General features: G+C 46.0%; 1 protein-coding gene across 1 annotated transcript in view; it reads right to left on the bottom strand.

Annotated features, from left to right (window-relative positions):
• Nucleotides 1-19,867, bottom strand: part of flna (filamin A, alpha (actin binding protein 280)) — a 155,670-nt gene that overhangs the window by 88,364 nt on the left and 47,439 nt on the right. The window contains exons 7-16 of the mRNA XM_031793366.1: nucleotides 19,688-19,850; nucleotides 17,210-17,410; nucleotides 13,481-13,618; nucleotides 12,896-13,022; nucleotides 12,300-12,436; nucleotides 11,020-11,216; nucleotides 9,541-9,654; nucleotides 3,468-3,611; nucleotides 2,942-3,065; nucleotides 1,133-1,293 (exon numbers count right to left, since the gene is read on the bottom strand). Coding sequence (XP_031649226.1) covers nucleotides 1,133-1,293; nucleotides 2,942-3,065; nucleotides 3,468-3,611; nucleotides 9,541-9,654; nucleotides 11,020-11,216; nucleotides 12,300-12,436; nucleotides 12,896-13,022; nucleotides 13,481-13,618; nucleotides 17,210-17,410; nucleotides 19,688-19,850 — 1,506 coding nt within the window. The remainder of the gene's footprint in view (nucleotides 1-1,132; nucleotides 1,294-2,941; nucleotides 3,066-3,467; nucleotides 3,612-9,540; nucleotides 9,655-11,019; nucleotides 11,217-12,299; nucleotides 12,437-12,895; nucleotides 13,023-13,480; nucleotides 13,619-17,209; nucleotides 17,411-19,687; nucleotides 19,851-19,867) is intronic.

Genomic DNA, 19,867 nt, shown 5'->3' with positions numbered 1-19,867 from the left:
TTCTCTCATTTCTGTCTGGAAGTAGCTAGCCTACATTAGCCAGTTAGCTGGGTGATTGACTGCTGTTGTTGGCCGCTGTTGTTCGTTCAGAACGCTTTGATCAACCCTCCTCCTCGGCCAGAGCGTCCAGTGTGACCTCTGAACGCTCCGAGAGCGAATCACTCTGATTTTACAAATGGACAATTTGACAACTTCCTGAGTTTACGAACACCCAGAGCACACTGGCATTTCAGATTCAATTTACGAACACACCCGTAGTATAAACCAGCCTTTAGTCTTGACATGTTTGGTTGTTTAGTACACAGTCTCACATGTGAATCCTTAAAGAGGTGGGGCTAATGCTTAAGAGGGTGTGAACGATGTTGAATGGGTGGAGACAAAGAAGACAAAGAAGAGCTCTCCAGTAGGTACCAAAACATTGAAGGGCCATTTTCTCAAAAGTTTATCAACTTTCAAAGCAGAATTACTTTCCCATTGTTCCTCAACTGTAGTGAACAATATACCATTTTGTAGCTCTGAGTCTCTAAATCAAATCAAATCAAATTTATTTATATAGCCCTTCGTACATCAGCTGATATCTCAAAGTGCTGTACAGAAACCCAGCCTAAAACCCCAAACAGCAAGCAATGCAGGTGTAGAAGCACGGTGGCTAGGAAAAACTCCCTAGAAAGGCCAATACCTAGGAAGAAACCTAGAGAGGAACCAGGCTATGTGGGGTGGCCAGTCCTCTTCTGGCTGTGCCGGGTGGAGATTATAACATAACATGGCCAAGATGTTCAAATGTCTCTACTTTTATCCAATGTGAAAAAACACAATTTTTTGTTACATAAGACCGAATCGAGCTGGTCGGTCACATATATACACACAGTGTTTAAGTAGTCGAGCCCGCTTTTTCAAATGCACCTACAGTATTATTTAACTAGCCACGCTGATGTGTAGGGACTTGGGACTCAACTTTGACTCAAGTATACAGATGCCAGACTTAGAAAAGGTAGGGACTTGGGACTTGACACTGACTCGAGGTTTAGTGAACAGCATACATACTATACAAACACACAACACCGCAACACCTCACACAGACACAAACACACACACACAAACACACACACACACACACACACACTCTACCCACCTGGTCAGCAAACAGCACCATGATAGTGTAACTACCAGCGCCTGGCGGGGTGTATTTAACGGTAAACGTGTCGTTGTCGTTCCTGATGATGTCGAAGTCGATGTCTGCCTCCACTGGTCCCACCACGCCTGGAGAGCACTTTATACCGATACTGATGTCACCTGTAACGCGCACAAACACACACACAGTTAATACACTTGGTGAAGATGCCAGTGGATTTAAAATGTGTGCTTCCAGTGTCATAAACATTTGTTTCCATATTGTTCATATGATGAATTGGGCCTTTGTAGGTCAGTTAGCAGAGCATGGTACTTGTAACACCAGGGTAGTGGGTTTGATCTTTGTAGGTCAGTTAGCAGAGCATGGTACTTGTAACACCAGGGTAGTGGGGTTGATTTTTGTAGGTCAGTTAGCAGAGCATGGTGCTTGTAACACCAGGGTAGTGGGTTTGATCTTTGTAGGTCAGTTAGCAGAGCATGGTGCTTGTAACACCAGGGTAGTGGGTTTGATCTTTGTAGGTCAGTTAGCAGAGCATGGTGCTTCTAACACCAGGGTAGTGGGTTTGATCTTTGTAGGTCAGTTAGCAGAGCATGGTGCTTCTAACACCAGGGTAGTGGGTTTGATCTTTGTAGGTCAGTTAGTAGAGCATGGTGCTTGTAACACCAGGGTAGTGGGTTTGATCTTTGTAGGTCAGTTAGCAGAGCATGGTGCTTGTAACACCAGGGTAGTGGGTTTGATCTTTGTAGGTCAGTTAGCAGAGCATGGTGCTTGTAACACCAGGGTAGTGGGTTTGATCTTTGTAGGTCAGTTAGCAGAGCATGGTGCTTGTAACACCAGGGTAGTGGGTTTGATCTTTGTAGGTCAGTTAGCAGAGCATGGTGCTTGTAACACCAGGGTAGTGGGCTCGATTCCCGGGGCCACCCATATGTAAAATGTATGCAAGCATAACTGTAAGTCATTTTGGATAAAAGCTAAATGGCATAATATTATGATGAATTATGGTTAGTCTTTCATTAGATTCCTCCTAAATCTGTGAGGGGAAGTGAACGAGTGCACACTTTAAGGAGAAGGGAAGAGCATCAGAATAGGACTGGTGTAGTGTAAAGGACTTACCTTGACCTGCCTCAGCACAGTCCACAGTGAAGGGGCTGGTGTAGTGTAAAGGACTTACCTTGACCTGCCTCAGCACAGTCCACAGTGAAGGGGCTGGTGTAGTGTAAAGGACTTACCTTGACCTGCCTCAGCACAGTCCACAGTGAAGGGGCTGGTGTAGTGTAAAGGACTTACCTTGACCTGCCTCAGCACAGTCCACAGTGAAGGGGCTGGTGTAGTGTAACAGTCTTACCTTGACCTGCCTCAACACAGTCCACAGTGAAGGGGCTGGTGTAGTGTAAAGGACTTACCTTGACCTGCCTCAACACAGTCCACAGTGAAGGGGCTGGTGTAGTGTAAAGGACTTACCTTGACCTGCCTCAGCACAGTCCACAGTGAAGGGGCTGGTAGAGTGTAAAGATCTTACCTTGACCTGCCTCAACACAGTCCACAGTGAAGGGGCTGGTGTAGTGTAAAGGACTTACCTTGACCTGCCTCAGCACAGTCCACAGTGAAGGGGCTGGTGTAGTGTAAAGGACTTACCTTGACCTGCCTCAGCACAGTCCACAGTGAAGGGGCTGGTGTAGTGTAAAGGACTTACCTTGACCTGCCTCAGCACAGTCCACAGTGAAGGGGCTGGTGTAGTGTAACAGTCTTACCTTGACCTGCCTCAGCACAGTCCACAGTGAAGGGGCTGGTGTAGTGTAAAGGACTTACCTTTACCTGCCTCAGCACAGTCCACAGTGAAGGATGTAGGTTCAAAAGCCTTCAGCCCTGTTTTAGCCACACCAGGACCTGACACCTTCACCTTGTTAGGGTGGCAGCCTGCCCCGATAGGCATCTACACACACAACACACACAATGAGAAAAATGTAGAAATGATTAGGGAGGGAGAGAGGAAAATAAGTTTGTATGTGTGGGTAAAGCTGAAGTCCCCGTTTAGCAGTTTGTATGTGTGGGTAAAGCTGAAGTCCCCGTTTAGCAGTTTGTGTGTGTGGGTAAAGCTGAAGTCCCCGTTTAGCAGTGTGTATGTGTGGGTAAAGCTGAGGTCCTCGTTTAGCAGTTTGTGTGTGTGGGTAAAGCTGAGGTCCCCGTTTAGCAGTTTGTGTGTGTGGGTAAAGCTGAGGTCCCCGTTTAGCAGTGTGTATGTGTGGGTAAAGCTGAGGTCCCCGTTTAACAGTTTGTATGTGTGGGTAAAGCTGAAGCCCCCATTTTTCCGAGAAGCCTGTAAGTATGTGCTCACCCTGAAGGGACTGTCCGGTATGTTGACCCCGCCCCAGGACGCCATGAGGGTGTGTTTGAGGGGTTTCTTGGGGGTGTAACTGCAGGTGTACGTTCCATTACCGTTATCCTTCACCTGGACATCTACTGGGGTTCCCTCACCATCCTAGAGAGAGACAGAGACAGACCCTTAGTACCCTCACCATCCTAGAGAGAGACAGAGACAGACCCTTAGTACCCTCACCATCCTAGAGAGAGACAGAGACCCTTAGTACCCTCACCATCCTAGAGAGAGAGAGAGACCCTTAGTACCCTCACCATCCTAGAGAGAGAGAGACCCTTAATACCCTCACCATCATAGAGAGAGAGAGACCCTTAGGACCCTCACCATCCTAGAGAGAGAGAGAGAGACACTTAGTACCCTCACCATCCTAGAGAGAGAGAGAGACCCTTAGTACCCTCACCATCCTAGAGACAGAGACCCTTAGAGACCCACCATCCTAGAGACAGAGACCCTCACCCCCCCCCTCACTGCCCACAAAATGAGGTGGAAACTGAGCTGCACTTCCTAACCTCCTGCCCAATGTATGACCATATTAGAGAGACATATTTCCCTCAGATTACACAGATCCACAAAGAATTCGAAAACAAATCCAATTTTGAAATACTCCCATATCTACTGGGTGAAATTCCACAGTGTGCCATCACAGCAGCAAGATTTGTGACCTGTTGCCACGAGAAAAGGGCAACCAGTGAAGAACAAACACCATTGTAAATACAACCCATATTTATGCTTATTTATTTTATCTTGTGTCCTTTAACCATTTGTACATTGTTAAAACACTGTATATATATAACATGACATTTGTAATGTCTTTACTGTTTTGAAACTTCTGTATGTGTAATGTTTACTGTTCATTTTTGTTGTTTTTCACTTTGTATGTTGTCTACCTCACTTGCTTTGGCAATGTTAACACATGTTTCCCATGCCAATAAAGCCCTTGAATTGAATTGAATTGAATTGAGTCCCTTAGTACCCTCACCATCCTAGAGAGAGAGAGACCCGTAGTACCCTCACCATCCTAGAGAGAGACACCCTTAGTACCCTCACCATCCTAGAGAGAGAGACCCTTAGTACCCTCACCATCCTAGAGAGAGAGAGACCCTTAGTACCCTCACCATCCTAGAGAGAGAGAGACCCTTAGTGTCATCACCATCCTAGAGAGACAGACCCTTAGTACCCTCACCATCCTAGAGAGAGATAGACCCTTAGTAGCCCTCACCATCCTAGAGAGAGAGAGAGAGACCCTTAGTACCCTCACCATCCTAGAGAGAGAGAGAGAGAGACCCTTAGTACCCTCACCATCCTAGAGAGAGACAGAGACCCTTAGTACCCTCACCATCCTAGAGAGAGAGAGAGAGACCCTTAGTACCCTCACCATCCTAGAGAGAGAGAGAGACCCTTAGTACCCTCACCATCCTAGAGAGAGAGAGACCCTTAGGACCCTCACCATCCTAGAGAGAGAGAGATACCCTTAGTACCCTCACCATCCTAGAGAGAGAGAGAGACCCTTAGTATGCTCACCATCCTAGAGAGAGAGACCCTTAGTACCCTCACCATCCTAGAGAGAGAGAGACCCTTAGTACCCTCACCATCCTAGAGAGAGAGAGAGAGAGAGACAGACCCTTAGTACCCTCACCATCCTAGAGAGAGAGATACAGACCCTTAGTACCCTCACCATCCTAGAGAGAGAGAGAGAGAGAGAGAGAGCCCCTTAGTACCCTCACCATCCTAGTAAGAGAGAGAGAGAGAGACAGACCCTTAGTACCCTCACCATCCTAGAGAGAGAGATACAGACCCTTAGTACCCTCACCATCCTAGAGAGAGAGAGAGAGATCCCCTTAGTACCCTCACCATCCTAGAGAGAGAGAGAGAGCCCCTTAGTACCCTCACCATCCTAGAGAGAGAGATACAGACACTTAGTACCCTCACCATCCTAGAGAGAGAGAGAGAGAGAGAGAGAGAGAGAGAGAGAGAGTCTCTTAGTACCCTCACCATCCTAGAGAGAGAGATCCAGACCCTTAGTACCCTCACCATCCTAGAGAGAGAGAGAGAGAGACCCTTAGTACCCTCACCATCCTAGAGAGAGAGAGAGAGAGACCCTTAGTACCCTCACCATCCTAGTGAGAGAGAGAGAGAGAGAGAGAGAGAGACAGACCCTTAGTACCCTCACCATCCTAGAGAGAGATAGAAACCCTTAGTACCCTCACCATCCTAGAGAGAGCGAGAGAGACCCTTAGTACCCTCACCATCCTAGAGAGAGATAGAGACCCTTAGTACCCTCACCATCCTAGAGAGAGAGAGAGAGAGAGAGAGAGAGACCCTTAGTACCCTCACCATGCTAGAGAGATGTCTTGTAATGTCTTTACTGTTTTGAAACTTCTGTATGTGTAATGTTTACTGTTAATTTTTGTTGTTTTTCACTTTATATATTCACTTTGTATGTTGTCTACCTCACTTGCTTTGGCAATGTTAACACGTTTCCCATGCCAATAAAGCCCTTGAATTGAATTGAATTGAATTGAGAGAGAGATAGAGAGAGAACCTTAGTACCCTCACCATCCTAGAGAGAGAGAGACAGACCCTTAGTACCCTCACCGTCCTAGAGAGAGAGACCCTTAGTACCCTCACCATCCTAGAGAGAGTTCCTTAGTACCCTCACCATCCTAGAGAGAGAGAGACCCGTAGTACCCTCACCATCCTAGAGAGAGACACCCTTTGTACCCTCACCATCCTAGAGAGAGAGACCCTTAGTACCCTCACCATCCTAGAGAGAGAGAGACCCTTAGTACCCTCACCATCCTAGAGAGAGAGAGACCCTTAGTGTCATCACCATCCTAGAGAGACAGACCCTTAGTACCCTCACCATCCTAGAGAGAGATAGACCCTTAGTACCCTCACCATCCTAGAGAGAGAGAGGGAGAGACCCTTAGTACCCTCACCATCCTAGAGAGAGAGAGGGAGAGACCCTTAGTACCCTCACCATCCTAGAGAGAGAGAGACACAGACCCTTAGTGTCATCACCATCCTAGAGAGAGAGAGAGAGAGAGAGAGAGAGAGAGAGACAGAGAGACAGAGAGACAGAGAGAGAGAGACAGAGAGACAGAGAGAGAGACAGAGAGAGAGACAGAGAGAGAGACAGAGAGAGAGACAGAGAGACAGAGAGAGAGACAGAGAGAGAGACAGAGAGAGAGACAGAGAGAGAGAGAGAGAGACAGAGAGAGACAGAGGGAGAGAGAGATTGACCCTTAGTGTCATGGCTAAAAAGGCTGTGCCTAGTTCGTCAGTCCTGGTTTCGTAATGAACTGGTCCTTCGAGCTGAATATTAGGGTGAGTTTAGAGGGGAGGGGGGCAAAGCAAGCATCAAATAGGAAGCTCACCCCACAAAGCACACTGTAAGATCACATAGCTTTCATTAGGTTTGGACGTTAATGTGAAATAACTGTCATGAATACTGCATGGAGTAGCTATAGTAGGACAGCATGGAGTAGCTATAGTAGAACAGCATAGAGTAGCTATAGGAGGACAGCATGGAGTAGCTATAGTAGGACAGCATGGAGTAGCTATAGTAGGACAGCATGGAGTAGCTATAGTAGGACAGCTTGTATCTAACCTGCTGTCCCAGTGTATCTAACCTGCTGTCCTGCTGTCCCAGTGTTTCTAACCTGCTGTCCTGCTGTCCCAGTGTATCTAACCTGCTGTCCCAGTGTATTTAACCTGCTGTCCTGCTGTCCCAGTTTATCTAAACTGCTGTCCTGCTGTCCCAGTGTATCTAACCTGCTGTCCCAGTGTATCTAACCTGCTGTCCCAGTGTATCTAACCTGCTGTCCCAGTGTCTCTAAACTGCTGTCCCAGTGTATCTAACCTGCTGTCCCAGTGTATCTAACCTGCTGTCCCAGTGTATCTAACCTGCTGTCCCAGTGTATCTAACCTGCTGTCCTGCTGTCCCAGTGTATCTAACCTGCTCTCCCAGTGTATCTAAACTGCTGTCCTGCTGTCCCAGTGTATCTAACCTGCTGTCCTGCTGTCCCAGTGTATCTAACCTGCTGTCCTGCTGTCCCAGTGTATCTAACCTGCTGTCCTGCTGTCCCAGTGTATCTAACCTGCTGTCCTGCTGTCCCAGTGTATCTAAACTGCTGTCCTGCTGTCCCAGTGTATCTAACCTGCTGTCCTGCTGTCCCAGTGTATCTAACCTGCTGTCCTGCTGTCCCAGTGTATCTAACCTGCTGTCCTGCTGTCCCAGTGTATCTAAACTGCTATCCTGCTGTCCCAGTGTATCTAACCTGCTGTCCTGCTGTCCCAGTGTATCTAACCTGCTGTCCTGCTGTCCCAGTGTATCTAACCTGCTCTCCCAGTGTATCTAACCTGCTGTCCTGCTGTCCCAGTGTATCTAACCTGCTGTCCCAGTGTATCTAACCTGCTGTCCCAGTGTATATAACCTGCTGTCCTGTTGTCCCAGTGTATCTATCCTGCTGTCCCAATTTACCAATTGCCAACTGAAAATATGTTTTTGGCTCAGTGCACACAAATGGTTGTGTCATGCCTCCTCTGAATAGGATTTCAACATTTCTCCTTTTTGTGTAATTAGGAAACATCTTGAGGATCTCTTAAATGTATCAAATACAAATTAAAGATGTATTGTCACATACACCGGACAAGTGAAATATGTTGTTCCCTGATCCCCGAACTCAACCCCAAGAAGGCCTGCGCATACGGACCAGGTACAAACCCACCATCGTCATCATCAAATGGAAGTGTTATTTGTCACATACACCGGACAGGTGCAGTGAAAGGTGTCGTGTTACAGGGTCAGCCATAGTAGTACGGCGCCCCTGGAGCAAATCAGGTTTAAGTGCCTTGCTGAAGGGCACATCGGTAGATGTTTCCCCTTGTCAGCTCGAGCATTCGAACCAGCGACTCTCGAGATGTTCGAAAAAGGATATTATAGAAGACAGAACGTATAAAGTGTAACCCTAATATAGTGTCCCACTTGTTCTGAATTCACCCTAATAACCCTAATATAGTGTCCCACTTGTTCTGAATTCACCCTAATATCCCTAATATAGTGTCCCACTTGTTCTGAATTCACCCTAATAACCCTAATATAGTGTCCCACTTGTTCTGAATTCACCCTAATAACCCTAATATAGTGTCCCACTTGTTCTGAATTCACCCTAATAACCCTAATATAGTGTCCCACTTGTTCTGAATTCACCCTAATAACCCTAATATAGTGTCCCACTTGTTCTGAATTCACCCTAATAACCCTAATATAGTGTCCCACTTGTTCTGAATTCACCCTAATAACCCTAATATAGTGTGCCACTTGTTCTGAATTCACCCTAATAACCCTAATATAGTGTCCCACTTGTTCTGAATTCACCCTAATAACCCTAATATAGTGTCCCACTTGTTCTGAATTCACCCTAATAACCCTAATATAGTGTCCCACTTGTTCTGAATTCACCATAATAACCCTAATATAGTGTCCCACTTGTTCTGAATTCACCCTAATAACCCTAATATAGTGTCCCACTTGTTCTGAATTCACCCTAATATCCCTAATATAGTGTCCCACTTGTTCTGAATTCACCCTAATAACCCTAATATAGTGTCCCACTTGTTCTGAATTCACCCTAATAACCCTAATATAGTGCCCCACTTGTTCTGAATTCACCCTAATAATCCTAATATAGTGTCCCACTTGTTCTGAATTCACCCTAATAACCCTAATATAGTGTCCCACTTGTTCTGAATTCACCCTAATAACCCTAATATAGTGTCCCACTTGTTCTGAATTCACCCTAATAACCCTAATATAGTGTCCCACTTGTTCTGAATTCACCCTAATAACCCTAATATAGTATCCCTCTTGTTCTGAATTCACCTTAATATCCCAAACCCTAATATATGTCCAGTATAAACTTGACAGAGTACTCAGGATCATGGAGTAGCTATAGTAGGACAGCATAGATTCAGTTTGCGCTGAGAATGTAAGGTATACATTAAGCTTGAGTCTACGTGGCACACGTACCTGTGCCAGGATCTTGAGAGGGGCTTTGCCTCCTAGTTTGGCGTCGACGGTGAACTCAGTCCGTTTCCCCACAGCAAGACCACTACTCTGTAGACCTGGACCATACACATTCACCTACACACACACACACACACACACACACACACACACACACACACACACACACACACACACACACACACACACACACACACCATTAAACACAATCAGAGGGTTACCAGTTCCAATCCCGGGTCTGACAGGGAAGAACTGGTGGGATTTGTCGGAAAAAGAACGACTGCTGGTGTCAAATCATAGATGCCCTCGAGCAAAGCACCTCTACCACTGCTACTGGAGCAAGGCACCTCTACCACTGCTACTGGAGCAAGGCAACTCTACCACTGCTACTGGAGCAAGGCACCTCTACCACTGCTACTGGAGCAAGGCACCTCTACCACTGCTACTGGAGCAAGGCACCTCTACCACTGCTACTGGAGCAAGGCACCTCTACCACTGCTACTGGAGCAAGGCACCTCTACCACTGCTACTGGAGCAAGGCACCTCTACCACTGCTACTGGAGCAAGGCAACTCTACCACTGCTACTGGAGCAAGGCACCTCTACCACTGCTACTGGAGCAAGGCACCTCTACCACTGCTACTGGAGCAAGGCACCTCTACCACTGCTACTGGAGCAAGGCACCTCTACCACTGCTACTGGAGCAAGGCACCTCTACCACTGCTACTGGAGCAAGGCACCTCTACCACTGCTACTGGAGCAAGGCACCTCTACCACTGCTACTGGAGCAAGGCAACTCTACCACTGCTACTGGAGCAAGGCAACTCTACCACTGCTACTGGAGCAAGGCACCTCTACCACTGCTACTGGAGCAAGGCACCTCTACCACTGCTACTGGAGCAAGGCACCTCTACCACTGCTACTGGAGCAAGGCACCTCTACCACTGCTACTGGAGCAAAGCACCTCTACCACTGCTACTGGAGCAAGGCACCTCTACCACTGCTACTGGAGCAAGGCACCTCTACCACTGCTACTGGAGCAAGGCACCTCTACCACTGCTACTGGAGCAAGGCACCTCTACCACTACTACTGGAGCAAGGCACCTCTACCACTGCTACTGGAGCAAGGCACCTCTACCACTGCTACTGGAGCAAGGCACCTCTACCACTGCTACTGGAGCAAGGCAACTCTACCACTGCTACTGGAGCAAAGCACCCCTACCACTGCTACTGGGAGCTACACTGCTGCTCACCATGTTTCAACCGTATCATGGACAACAAAGTAATCTACACACACACGTACCTTATCAGGGTAGTAGTCCTTGTTTAGAGCAGTGATTTAACGTACCTTATCAGGGTAGTAGTCCTTGTTTAGAGCAGTGATTTAACATACCTTATCAGGGTAGTAGTCCTTGTTTAGAGCAGTGATTTAACGTACCTTATCAGGGTAGTAGTCCTTGTTTAGAGCAGTGATTTAACATACCTTATCAGGGTAGTAGTCCTTGTTCGGAGCAGCAGAGATTTCAGCCATGAAGGGAGAGTGCTGGATGTCCTCGTTGTTACAGAGCACATGCACCGCATACTCTCCTGCTTCCATTGGCCAGTACCGCACGTCAGATGACCCGTCACCCTTATCATCACACTCGACCTTCGCCTGGGACGGACCCTCCACCGAGAAACCTGGACACACACCTTCTGATCAGGACACACACCTTCTGATCAGGACACACACCTTCTGATCAGGACACACACCTTCTGATCAGGACACACACCTTCTGATCAGAACACACACCTTCTGATCAGGACACACACATTCTGATCAGGACACACACCTTCTGATCAGGACACACACACACACCTTCTGATCACGACACACACCTTCTGATCAGGACACACACCTTCTGATCAGGACACACACCTTCTGATCAAGACACACACCTTCTGATCAGGACACACACATTCTGATCAGAACACACACCTTCTGATCAGAACACACACCTTCTGATCAGAACACACACCTTCTGATCAGAACACACACACACCTTCTGATCAGAACACACACACACACCTTCTGATCAGGACACACACATTCTGATCAGAACACACACCTTCTGATCAGAACACACACCTTCTGATCAGGACACACACCTTCTGATCAGAACACACACACACACCTTCTGATCAGGACACACACCTTCTGATCAGAACACACACCATCTGATCAGGACACACACCTTCTGATCAGAACACACACACACACACCTTCTGATGAGAACACACACCTTCTGATCAGGACACACACCTTCTGATCAGAACACACACACACACCTTCTGATCAGAACACACACCTTCTGATCAGGACACACACCTTCTGATCAGAACACACACACACACCTTCTGATCAGGACACACACCTTCTGATCAGAACACACACCATCTGATCAGGACACACACCTTCTGATCAGAACACACACACACACACCTTCTGATGAGAACACACACCTTCTGATCAGGACACACACCTTCTGATCAGAACACACACACACACCTTCTGATCAGAACACACACCTTCTGATCAGGACACACACCTTCTGATCAGGACACACACCTTCTGATCAGGACACACACCTTCTGATCAGAACACACACACACACCTTCTGATCAGGACACACCTTCTGACCAGGACACACACCTTCTGATCAGAACACACACACACACCTTCTGACCAGGACACACAGGGTCTGTGTGTGTGTGTGTACTTACCCAGTGTTCCCACATTGTCTCCGACGGCCTCGACCACGAAGTCGGCAGATTTACCCATAATGCCGGTCTCCAGGCCAGGCCCCCAGGCACGCACATTCTGTGGCCCTGCCTCCAAACCAATCTTCACCTCCAACGGGCTACAACCCGGAAGTGACATCATCAGTCAGCGACAGCATTACAGCATCATCAGTCAGCGACAGCATTACAGCATCATCAGTCAGCGACAGCATTACAGCATCATCAGTCGGCGACAGCATTACAGCATCATCAGTCAGCGACAGCATTACAGCATCATCAGTCAGTGACAGCATTACAGTATTCTTTATTTATTCGGTTGTGGACCAAAAAAGCTATTTGAAAGATGATAGCAGCTATTTAGAAGACTGTGATATGTGGTTGAATGAACTACCTTAGTTGAATGAACTACCTTAGTTGAGGGTTGTGTTGTGTGTGTTACCTGGGGGGACGTGTGTTACCTAGGGGATGTGTGTTACCTGGGGCGATGTGTATTACCTGGGGGATCTGTTGTGTGTGTTACCTGGGGATGTGTGTGTTACTTGGGGGGACGTGTGTTACCTGGGGGATGTGTGTGTTACCTGCTGAGGATGTGTTGTCCTCCCCAGGTTATCGTTATACTGTATGTACCGGGGGTGGTGGGGTAGTACTCAAACCCAAACACTCCATCTCCAACATCCTTCCTCTTACATGGCTCCTCCAGGCCCTCTGCACACAGAGAGAGAGAGAGAGAGATAGAGAGAGAGAGAGAGAGAGAGAGAGAGAGAGAGAGAGAGAGAGAGAGAGAGAGAGAGAGTGAGAGTGAGAGTGAGAGAGAGAGAGAGAGAGAGAGAGAGAGAGAGAGAGAGAGAGAGAGATCTTTCAGTGTTTGCAGAGCTGTTAGGTAAAAGCAATATGGTGGAAACTTTACCACTACACTGCGTATATCTATCCAGACCCTTCAGATCTGAACACAAGTGGTGTAAACAGCAAAAAGACTATGGGTAATGTAGTTTCTAAAGCAAAGAGACTGCTGGGTAGTGTAGTTTATAAAACAGAGAGCCTGCTGTACAGTGTCATTTATAAAACAGAGAGGCTGCTGGGTAGTGTAGTTTATAAAACAGAGAGGCTGCTGGGTAGTGTAGTTTATTAAATATATAGACTGCTGGGTAGTGGAGTAGACTCACTGGGGCCCTTGATGGTGACTTTGAGTTCTCCTGTCCCAGCTCCTTTAGTGAAGACTCTGAAGTCAGCTGTCTCTTTCACCCTGAGGCCTTTAGGCTGGAGACCACGCCCCTTGGCCCGAACCAGGCTGGGGTTACAAGCTGGAGAAGGGGTGGGCGGTGAACACATAGTTTGAATAGAAACTGAAGGATGAGGACAACAACTACCAGGAGATCGAGAGAGAGAGACGCAGAGAGAGAGACAGAGAGAGAGAGAGAGACGCAGAGAGAGAGAGAGAGTCTAGTTCCCAAGAGCGATCCCATGAAGTGAGGACAGTAGAAGGAAGAAGCTGCTCCCGAGAGAGAAGAGATACCATCCATCCGTCTTTCTAGAAAGAGAGAGAGGGAGAGAGAGATCAGAGTAGAGAGAGAGAGAGAGAGAGATAGCAGGGGGAGAGACAGAGAGAGTGAGAAGAGACCAGGGAACACAGAATCATCCAGAGAGAAAGAGCAAGTGAATGAACAGTCAGACAGGAGAAAGGAGAAGAGGGAAAGAACATAACAAACAGACAGAAAAGTTGTGTAAACACCAGAAACGGAAACAGAAACAACAGAAACAGAAACAATAGAAACAGAAACAGAAACAATAGAAACAGAAACACTAGAGACAGAAACAGAAACACTAGAAACAGAAACACTAGAGACAGAAACACCAGAGACAGAAACACTAGAAACAGAAACACTAGAGACAGAAACACCAGAGACAGAAACACTAGAGACAGAAACAGAAACAATAGAAACAGAAACACTAGAGACAGAAACAGAAACACTAGAAACAGAAACACTAGAGACAGAAACAGAAACACTAGAAACAGAAACACTAGAGACAGAAACAGAAACACTAGAGACAGAAACAGAAACACTAGAGACAGAAACAGAAACACTAGAGACAGAAACAGAAACACTAGAAACAGAAACACTAGAGACAGAAACAGAAACACTAGAAACAGAAACACTAGAGACAGAAACAGAAACACTAGAGACAGAAACACTAGAAACAGAAACACTAGAAATACTAGAAACAGAAACCCTAGAAACAGAAACCCTAGAAACAGAAACCCTAGAAACAGAAACCCTAGAAACAGAAACACTAGAAACAGAAACACTAGAAATACTAGAAACAGAAACACTAGAAACAGATATCCTGGAAACAAAAACAATAGAAACAGTCATGCTAGCAACAGAAAAACTAGAAACAGAAACACTGGAAACAAAAAGAAGAAGAAAAATAGACACAGAAACATCAGCAAAAAAATAGAAACAGAAACAATAGAAACAGAAACACTATAAAAACAGAAACAGAAACAATCGAAATAGAAACAGAAACAATAGAAACAGAAACAGAAACAATAGAAACAGAAACACTAGAGACAGAAACAGAAACAATAGAAACAGAAACACTATAAAAACAGAAACAGAAACAATAGAAACAGAAACACTAGAGACAGAAACAGAAACAATAGAAACAGAAACACTAGAGACAGAAACACTAGAGACAGAAACACTAGAGACAGAAACAGAAACAATAGAAACAGAAACAGAAACACTAGAAACAGAAACACTAGAGACAGAAACAGAAACAATAGAAAAAGAAACACTAGAGACAGAAACAGAAACAATAGAAACAGAAACACTAGAGACAGAAACACTAGAAACAGAAACACTAGAGACAGAAACAGAAACAATAGAAACAGAAACACTAGAGACAGAAACAGAAACAATAGAAACAGAAACAATAGAAACAGAAACACTAGAGACAGAAACAGAAACAATAGAAACAGAAACACTAGAGACAGAAACAGAAACAATAGAAACAGAAACAATAGAAACAGAAACACTAGAGACAGAAACACTAGAGACAGAAACAGAAACACTAGAAACAGAAACACTAGAGACAGAAACACTAGAGACAGAAACAGAAACACTAGAAACAGAAACACTAGAGACAGAAACAGAAACAATAGAAACAGAAACACTAGAGACAGCAACAGAAACAATAGAAACAGAAACAGAAACAATAGAGACAGAAACAGAAACATTAGAAACAGAAACACTAGAGACAGAAACAGAAACAATAGAGACAGAAACAGAAACAATAGAAACAGAAACAATAGAAACAGAAACAGAAACAATAGAAACAGAAACACTAGAGACAGAAACAGAAACAATAGAAACAGAAACACTAGAGACAGAAACAGAAACAATAGAAACAGAAACACTAGAGACAGAAACAGAAACACTAGAGACAGAACCAGAAACAATAGAAACAGAAACACTAGAAACAGAAACAATAGAAACAGAAACACTAGAAACAGAAACACTAGAAACAGAAACAGAAACACTAGAAACAGAAACACTAGAGACAGAAACACTAGAAACAGAAACACTAGAAATACTAGAAACAGAAACAATAGAAACAGAAACACTAGAGACAGAAACAGAAACAATAGAAACAGAAACAATAGAAACAGAAACACTAGAAACAGAAACAGAAACAATAGAAACAGAAACACTAGAGACAGAAACAGAAACACTAGAAACAGAAACAGAAACACTAGAAACAGAAACACTAGAGACAGAAACAGAAACACTAGAAACAGAAACACTAGAGACAGAAACAGAAACACTAGAAACAGAAACACTAGAGACAGAAACAGAAACACTAGAAACAGAAACACTAGAGACAGAAACACTAGAAACAGAAACACTAGAAATACTAGAAACAGAAACCCTAGAAACAGAAACCCTAGAAACAGAAACCCTAGAAACAGAAACCCTAGAAACAGAAACACTAGAAACAGAAACCCTAGAAATACTAGAAACAGAAACACTAGAAACAGATATCCTGGAAACAAAAACAATAGAAACAGTCATGCTAGCAACAGAAAAACTAGAAACAGAAACTCTGGAAACAAAAAGAAGAAGAAAAATAGACACAGAAACATCAGCAAAAAAATAGAAACAGAAACAATAGAAACAGAAACACTATAAAAACAGAAACAGAAACAATCGAAATAGAAACAGAAACAATAGAAACAGAAACAGAAACAATAGAAACAGAAACACTAGAGACAGAAACGGAAACAATAGAAACAGAAACACTAGAGACAGAAACAGAAACAATAGAAACAGAAACACTAGAGACAGAAACAGAAACAATAGAAACAGAAACAGAAACAATAGAGACAGAAACAGAAACATTAGAAACAGAAACACTAGAGACAGAAACAGAAACAATAGAGACAGAAACAGAAACAATAGAAACAGAAACAATAGAAACAGAAACAGAAACAATAGAAACAGAAACAGAAACCCTAGAAACAGAAACACTAGAAACAGAAACACTAGAAATACTAGAAACAGAAACCCTAGAAACAGAAACAGAAACAGAAACCCTAGAAACAGAAACACTAGAAACAGAAACCCTAGAAACAGAAACACTAGAAAAACTAGAAACAGAAACACTGGAAACAAAAAGAAGATGAAAAATAGACACAGAAACATCAGCAAGAAAAATAGAAACAGAAACCCTAGAAACAGAAATCCTGGAAACAGAAACAGAAACAATAGAAACAGAAACACTAGAGACAGAAACAGAAAAACTGTTTATAATTCGGTTTCATGTGTTGCTATTTTGACAGTGAAGGGGTTCTTGCTGATCTGCCCCTCCCCTCCCTCCCCCTCCTGTCTCACCCTCTCCTATGTTGACAGTGAAGGGGCTCTTGCTGATTTGTCCTCCAGCAAAGGTAACGTAGATGGTGTGGGCCCCCTCCAGGGTGGGTTTGTAGGTGCAGCGGTACATACTGTTGCCCTTATCCTCTATCTGACACACCACCACGTCCTTCTTACCCGCTGGGTCCATGATCACCACCTCCACCTCTCCCACACCAGCACCTGGACACAGAGAGAGCCTTAGCACCTGGAGACAGGGAGAGCCTTAGCACCTGGAGACAGAGAGAGCCTTAGCACTTGGAGACAGAGAGAGCCTTAGCACCTGGAGACAGTGAGAGCCTTAGCACCTGGAGACAGGGAGAGCCTTAGCACCTGGAGACAGAGAGAGCCTTAGCACCTGGAGACAGAGAGAGCCTTAGCACCTGGAGACAGGGAGAGCCTTAGCACCTGGAGACAGAGAGAGCCTTAGCACCTGGAGACAGAGAGAGCCTTAGCACCTGGAGACAGAGAGAGCCTTAGCACCTGGAGACAGGGAGAGCCTTAGCACCTGGAGACAGAGAGAGCCTTAGCACCTGGAGACAGGGAGAGCCTTAGCACCTGGAGACAGGGAGAGCCTTATCACCTGGAGACAGAGAGAGCCTTAGCACCTGGAGACAGGGAGAGCCTTATCACCTGGAGACAGGGAGAGCCTTAGCACCTGGAGACAGGGAGAGCCTTAGCACCTGGAGACAGAGAGAGCCTTAGCACCTGGAGACAGAGAGAGCCTTAGCACCTGGAGACAGAGAGAGCCTTAGCACCTGGAGACAGAGAGAGCCTTAGCACCTGGAGACAGGGAGAGCCTTATCACCTGGAGACAGAGAGAGCCTTAGCACCTGGAGACAGAGAGAGCCTTAGCACCTGGAGACAGGGAGAGCCTTAGCACCTGGAGACAGAGAGAGCCTTAGCACCTGGAGACAGAGAGAGCCTTAGCACCTGGACACAGAGAGAGCCTTAGCACCTGGACACAGAGAGAGCCTTAGCACCTGGAGACAGAGAGAGCCTTAGCACCTGGAGACAGAGAGAGCCTTAGCACCTGGAGACAGGGAGAGCCTTAGCACCTGGAGACAGAGAGAGCCTTAGCACCTGGAGACAGAGAGAGCCTTAGCACCTGGAGACAGAGAGAGCCTTAGCACCTGGAGACAGGGAGAGCCTTAGCACCTGGAGACAGAGAGAGCCTTAGCACCTGGAGACAGGGAGAGCCTTAGCACCTGGAGACAGGGAGAGCCTTATCACCTGGAGACAGAGAGAGCCTTAGCACCTGGAGACAGGGAGAGCCTTATCACCTGGAGACAGGGAGAGCCTTAGCACCTGGAGACAGGGAGAGCCTTAGCACCTGGAGACAGAGAGAGCCTTAGCACCTGGAGACAGAGAGAGCCTTAGCACCTGGAGACAGAGAGAGCCTTAGCACCTGGAGACAGAGAGAGCCTTAGCACCTGGAGACAGGGAGAGCCTTATCACCTGGAGACAGAGAGAGCCTTAGCACCTGGAGACAGAGAGAGCCTTAGCACCTGGAGACAGGGAGAGCCTTAGCACCTGGAGACAGAGAGAGCCTTAGCACCTGGAGACAGAGAGAGCCTTAGCACCTGGACACAGAGAGAGCCTTAGCACCTGGAGACAAAGAGAGCCTTAGCACCTGGACACAGAGAGAGCCTTAGCACCTGGAGACAGAGAGAGCCTTAGCACCTGGAGACAGAGAGAGCCTTAGCACCTGGAGACAGGGAGAGCCTTATCACCTGGAGACAGGGAGAGCCTTAGCACCTGGAGACAGGGAGAGCCTTATCACCTGGAGACAGAGAGAGCCTTAGCACCTGGAGACAGAGAGAGCCTTAGCACCTGGAGACAGAGAGAGCCTTAGCACCTGGACACAGAGAGAGCCTTAGCACCTGGAGACAGAGAGAGCCTTAGCACCTGGAGACAGAGAGAGCCTTATCACCTGGACACAGAGAGAGCCTTAGCACCATACCAATATACTGTATAGTATATATTTTTTTGTTGTTAAAGAAGTGGAAAGGAAATGGACTGATGGGTATGAATCGTGGTGTCTTTTCCTGCAGTATAAAATATACACTAAGTGTACAAAGCATTAGGAAAACCTTCCTAATATTGAGTTGCAACCCCTTTTTGGCCTCAATTCGTTGAGGAATGGACTTTTCATCTACACTGATTGACGTGGATTTAACAAGTGACATCAATAAGGGATCATAGCTTTCCCCTGGATTCACCTAGTCAGTCTATGTCATGGAAAATGCAGGTGTTCCTAATGTTTTGTACACTCAGTGTAAACTCAATATATACACATAACACATGAAACACACAACTCAGCCAAAAGCGACAAATATACAGTCATCCTTACTAACTGAGCTGCCAGAGAGGAAGGAAACAGCTCAGCGATGTCAGCAAGAGAGCAATGGTGATTTTAAAACAGTCCCAGAGTTCAATAGCTGAGAAAACAGTTGGTACCTGCGGTGTAGACGTCAAAGTATGTGGTCTTATTGGCGATGTTCCCGGCAGGTTCTAGTCCAGGTCCCTGGGCTGTAGCTTTACTGCTGTCTCCCTGAGCCATCCCCACATCCACCTCATAAGGAGACGTATTGATGTGTAGCCCCGAAAACAGCACCGTCACCTAGTAAAACACCGAGT

This window comes from Oncorhynchus kisutch, linkage group LG17 (assembly GCF_002021735.2).
Source record: "Oncorhynchus kisutch isolate 150728-3 linkage group LG17, Okis_V2, whole genome shotgun sequence".
NCBI lineage: Eukaryota > Metazoa > Chordata > Actinopteri > Salmoniformes > Salmonidae > Oncorhynchus > Oncorhynchus kisutch.
The sequence above is the reverse complement of the archived record's forward strand: the minus strand, read 5'-3'. Positions and strand labels throughout refer to the sequence as shown.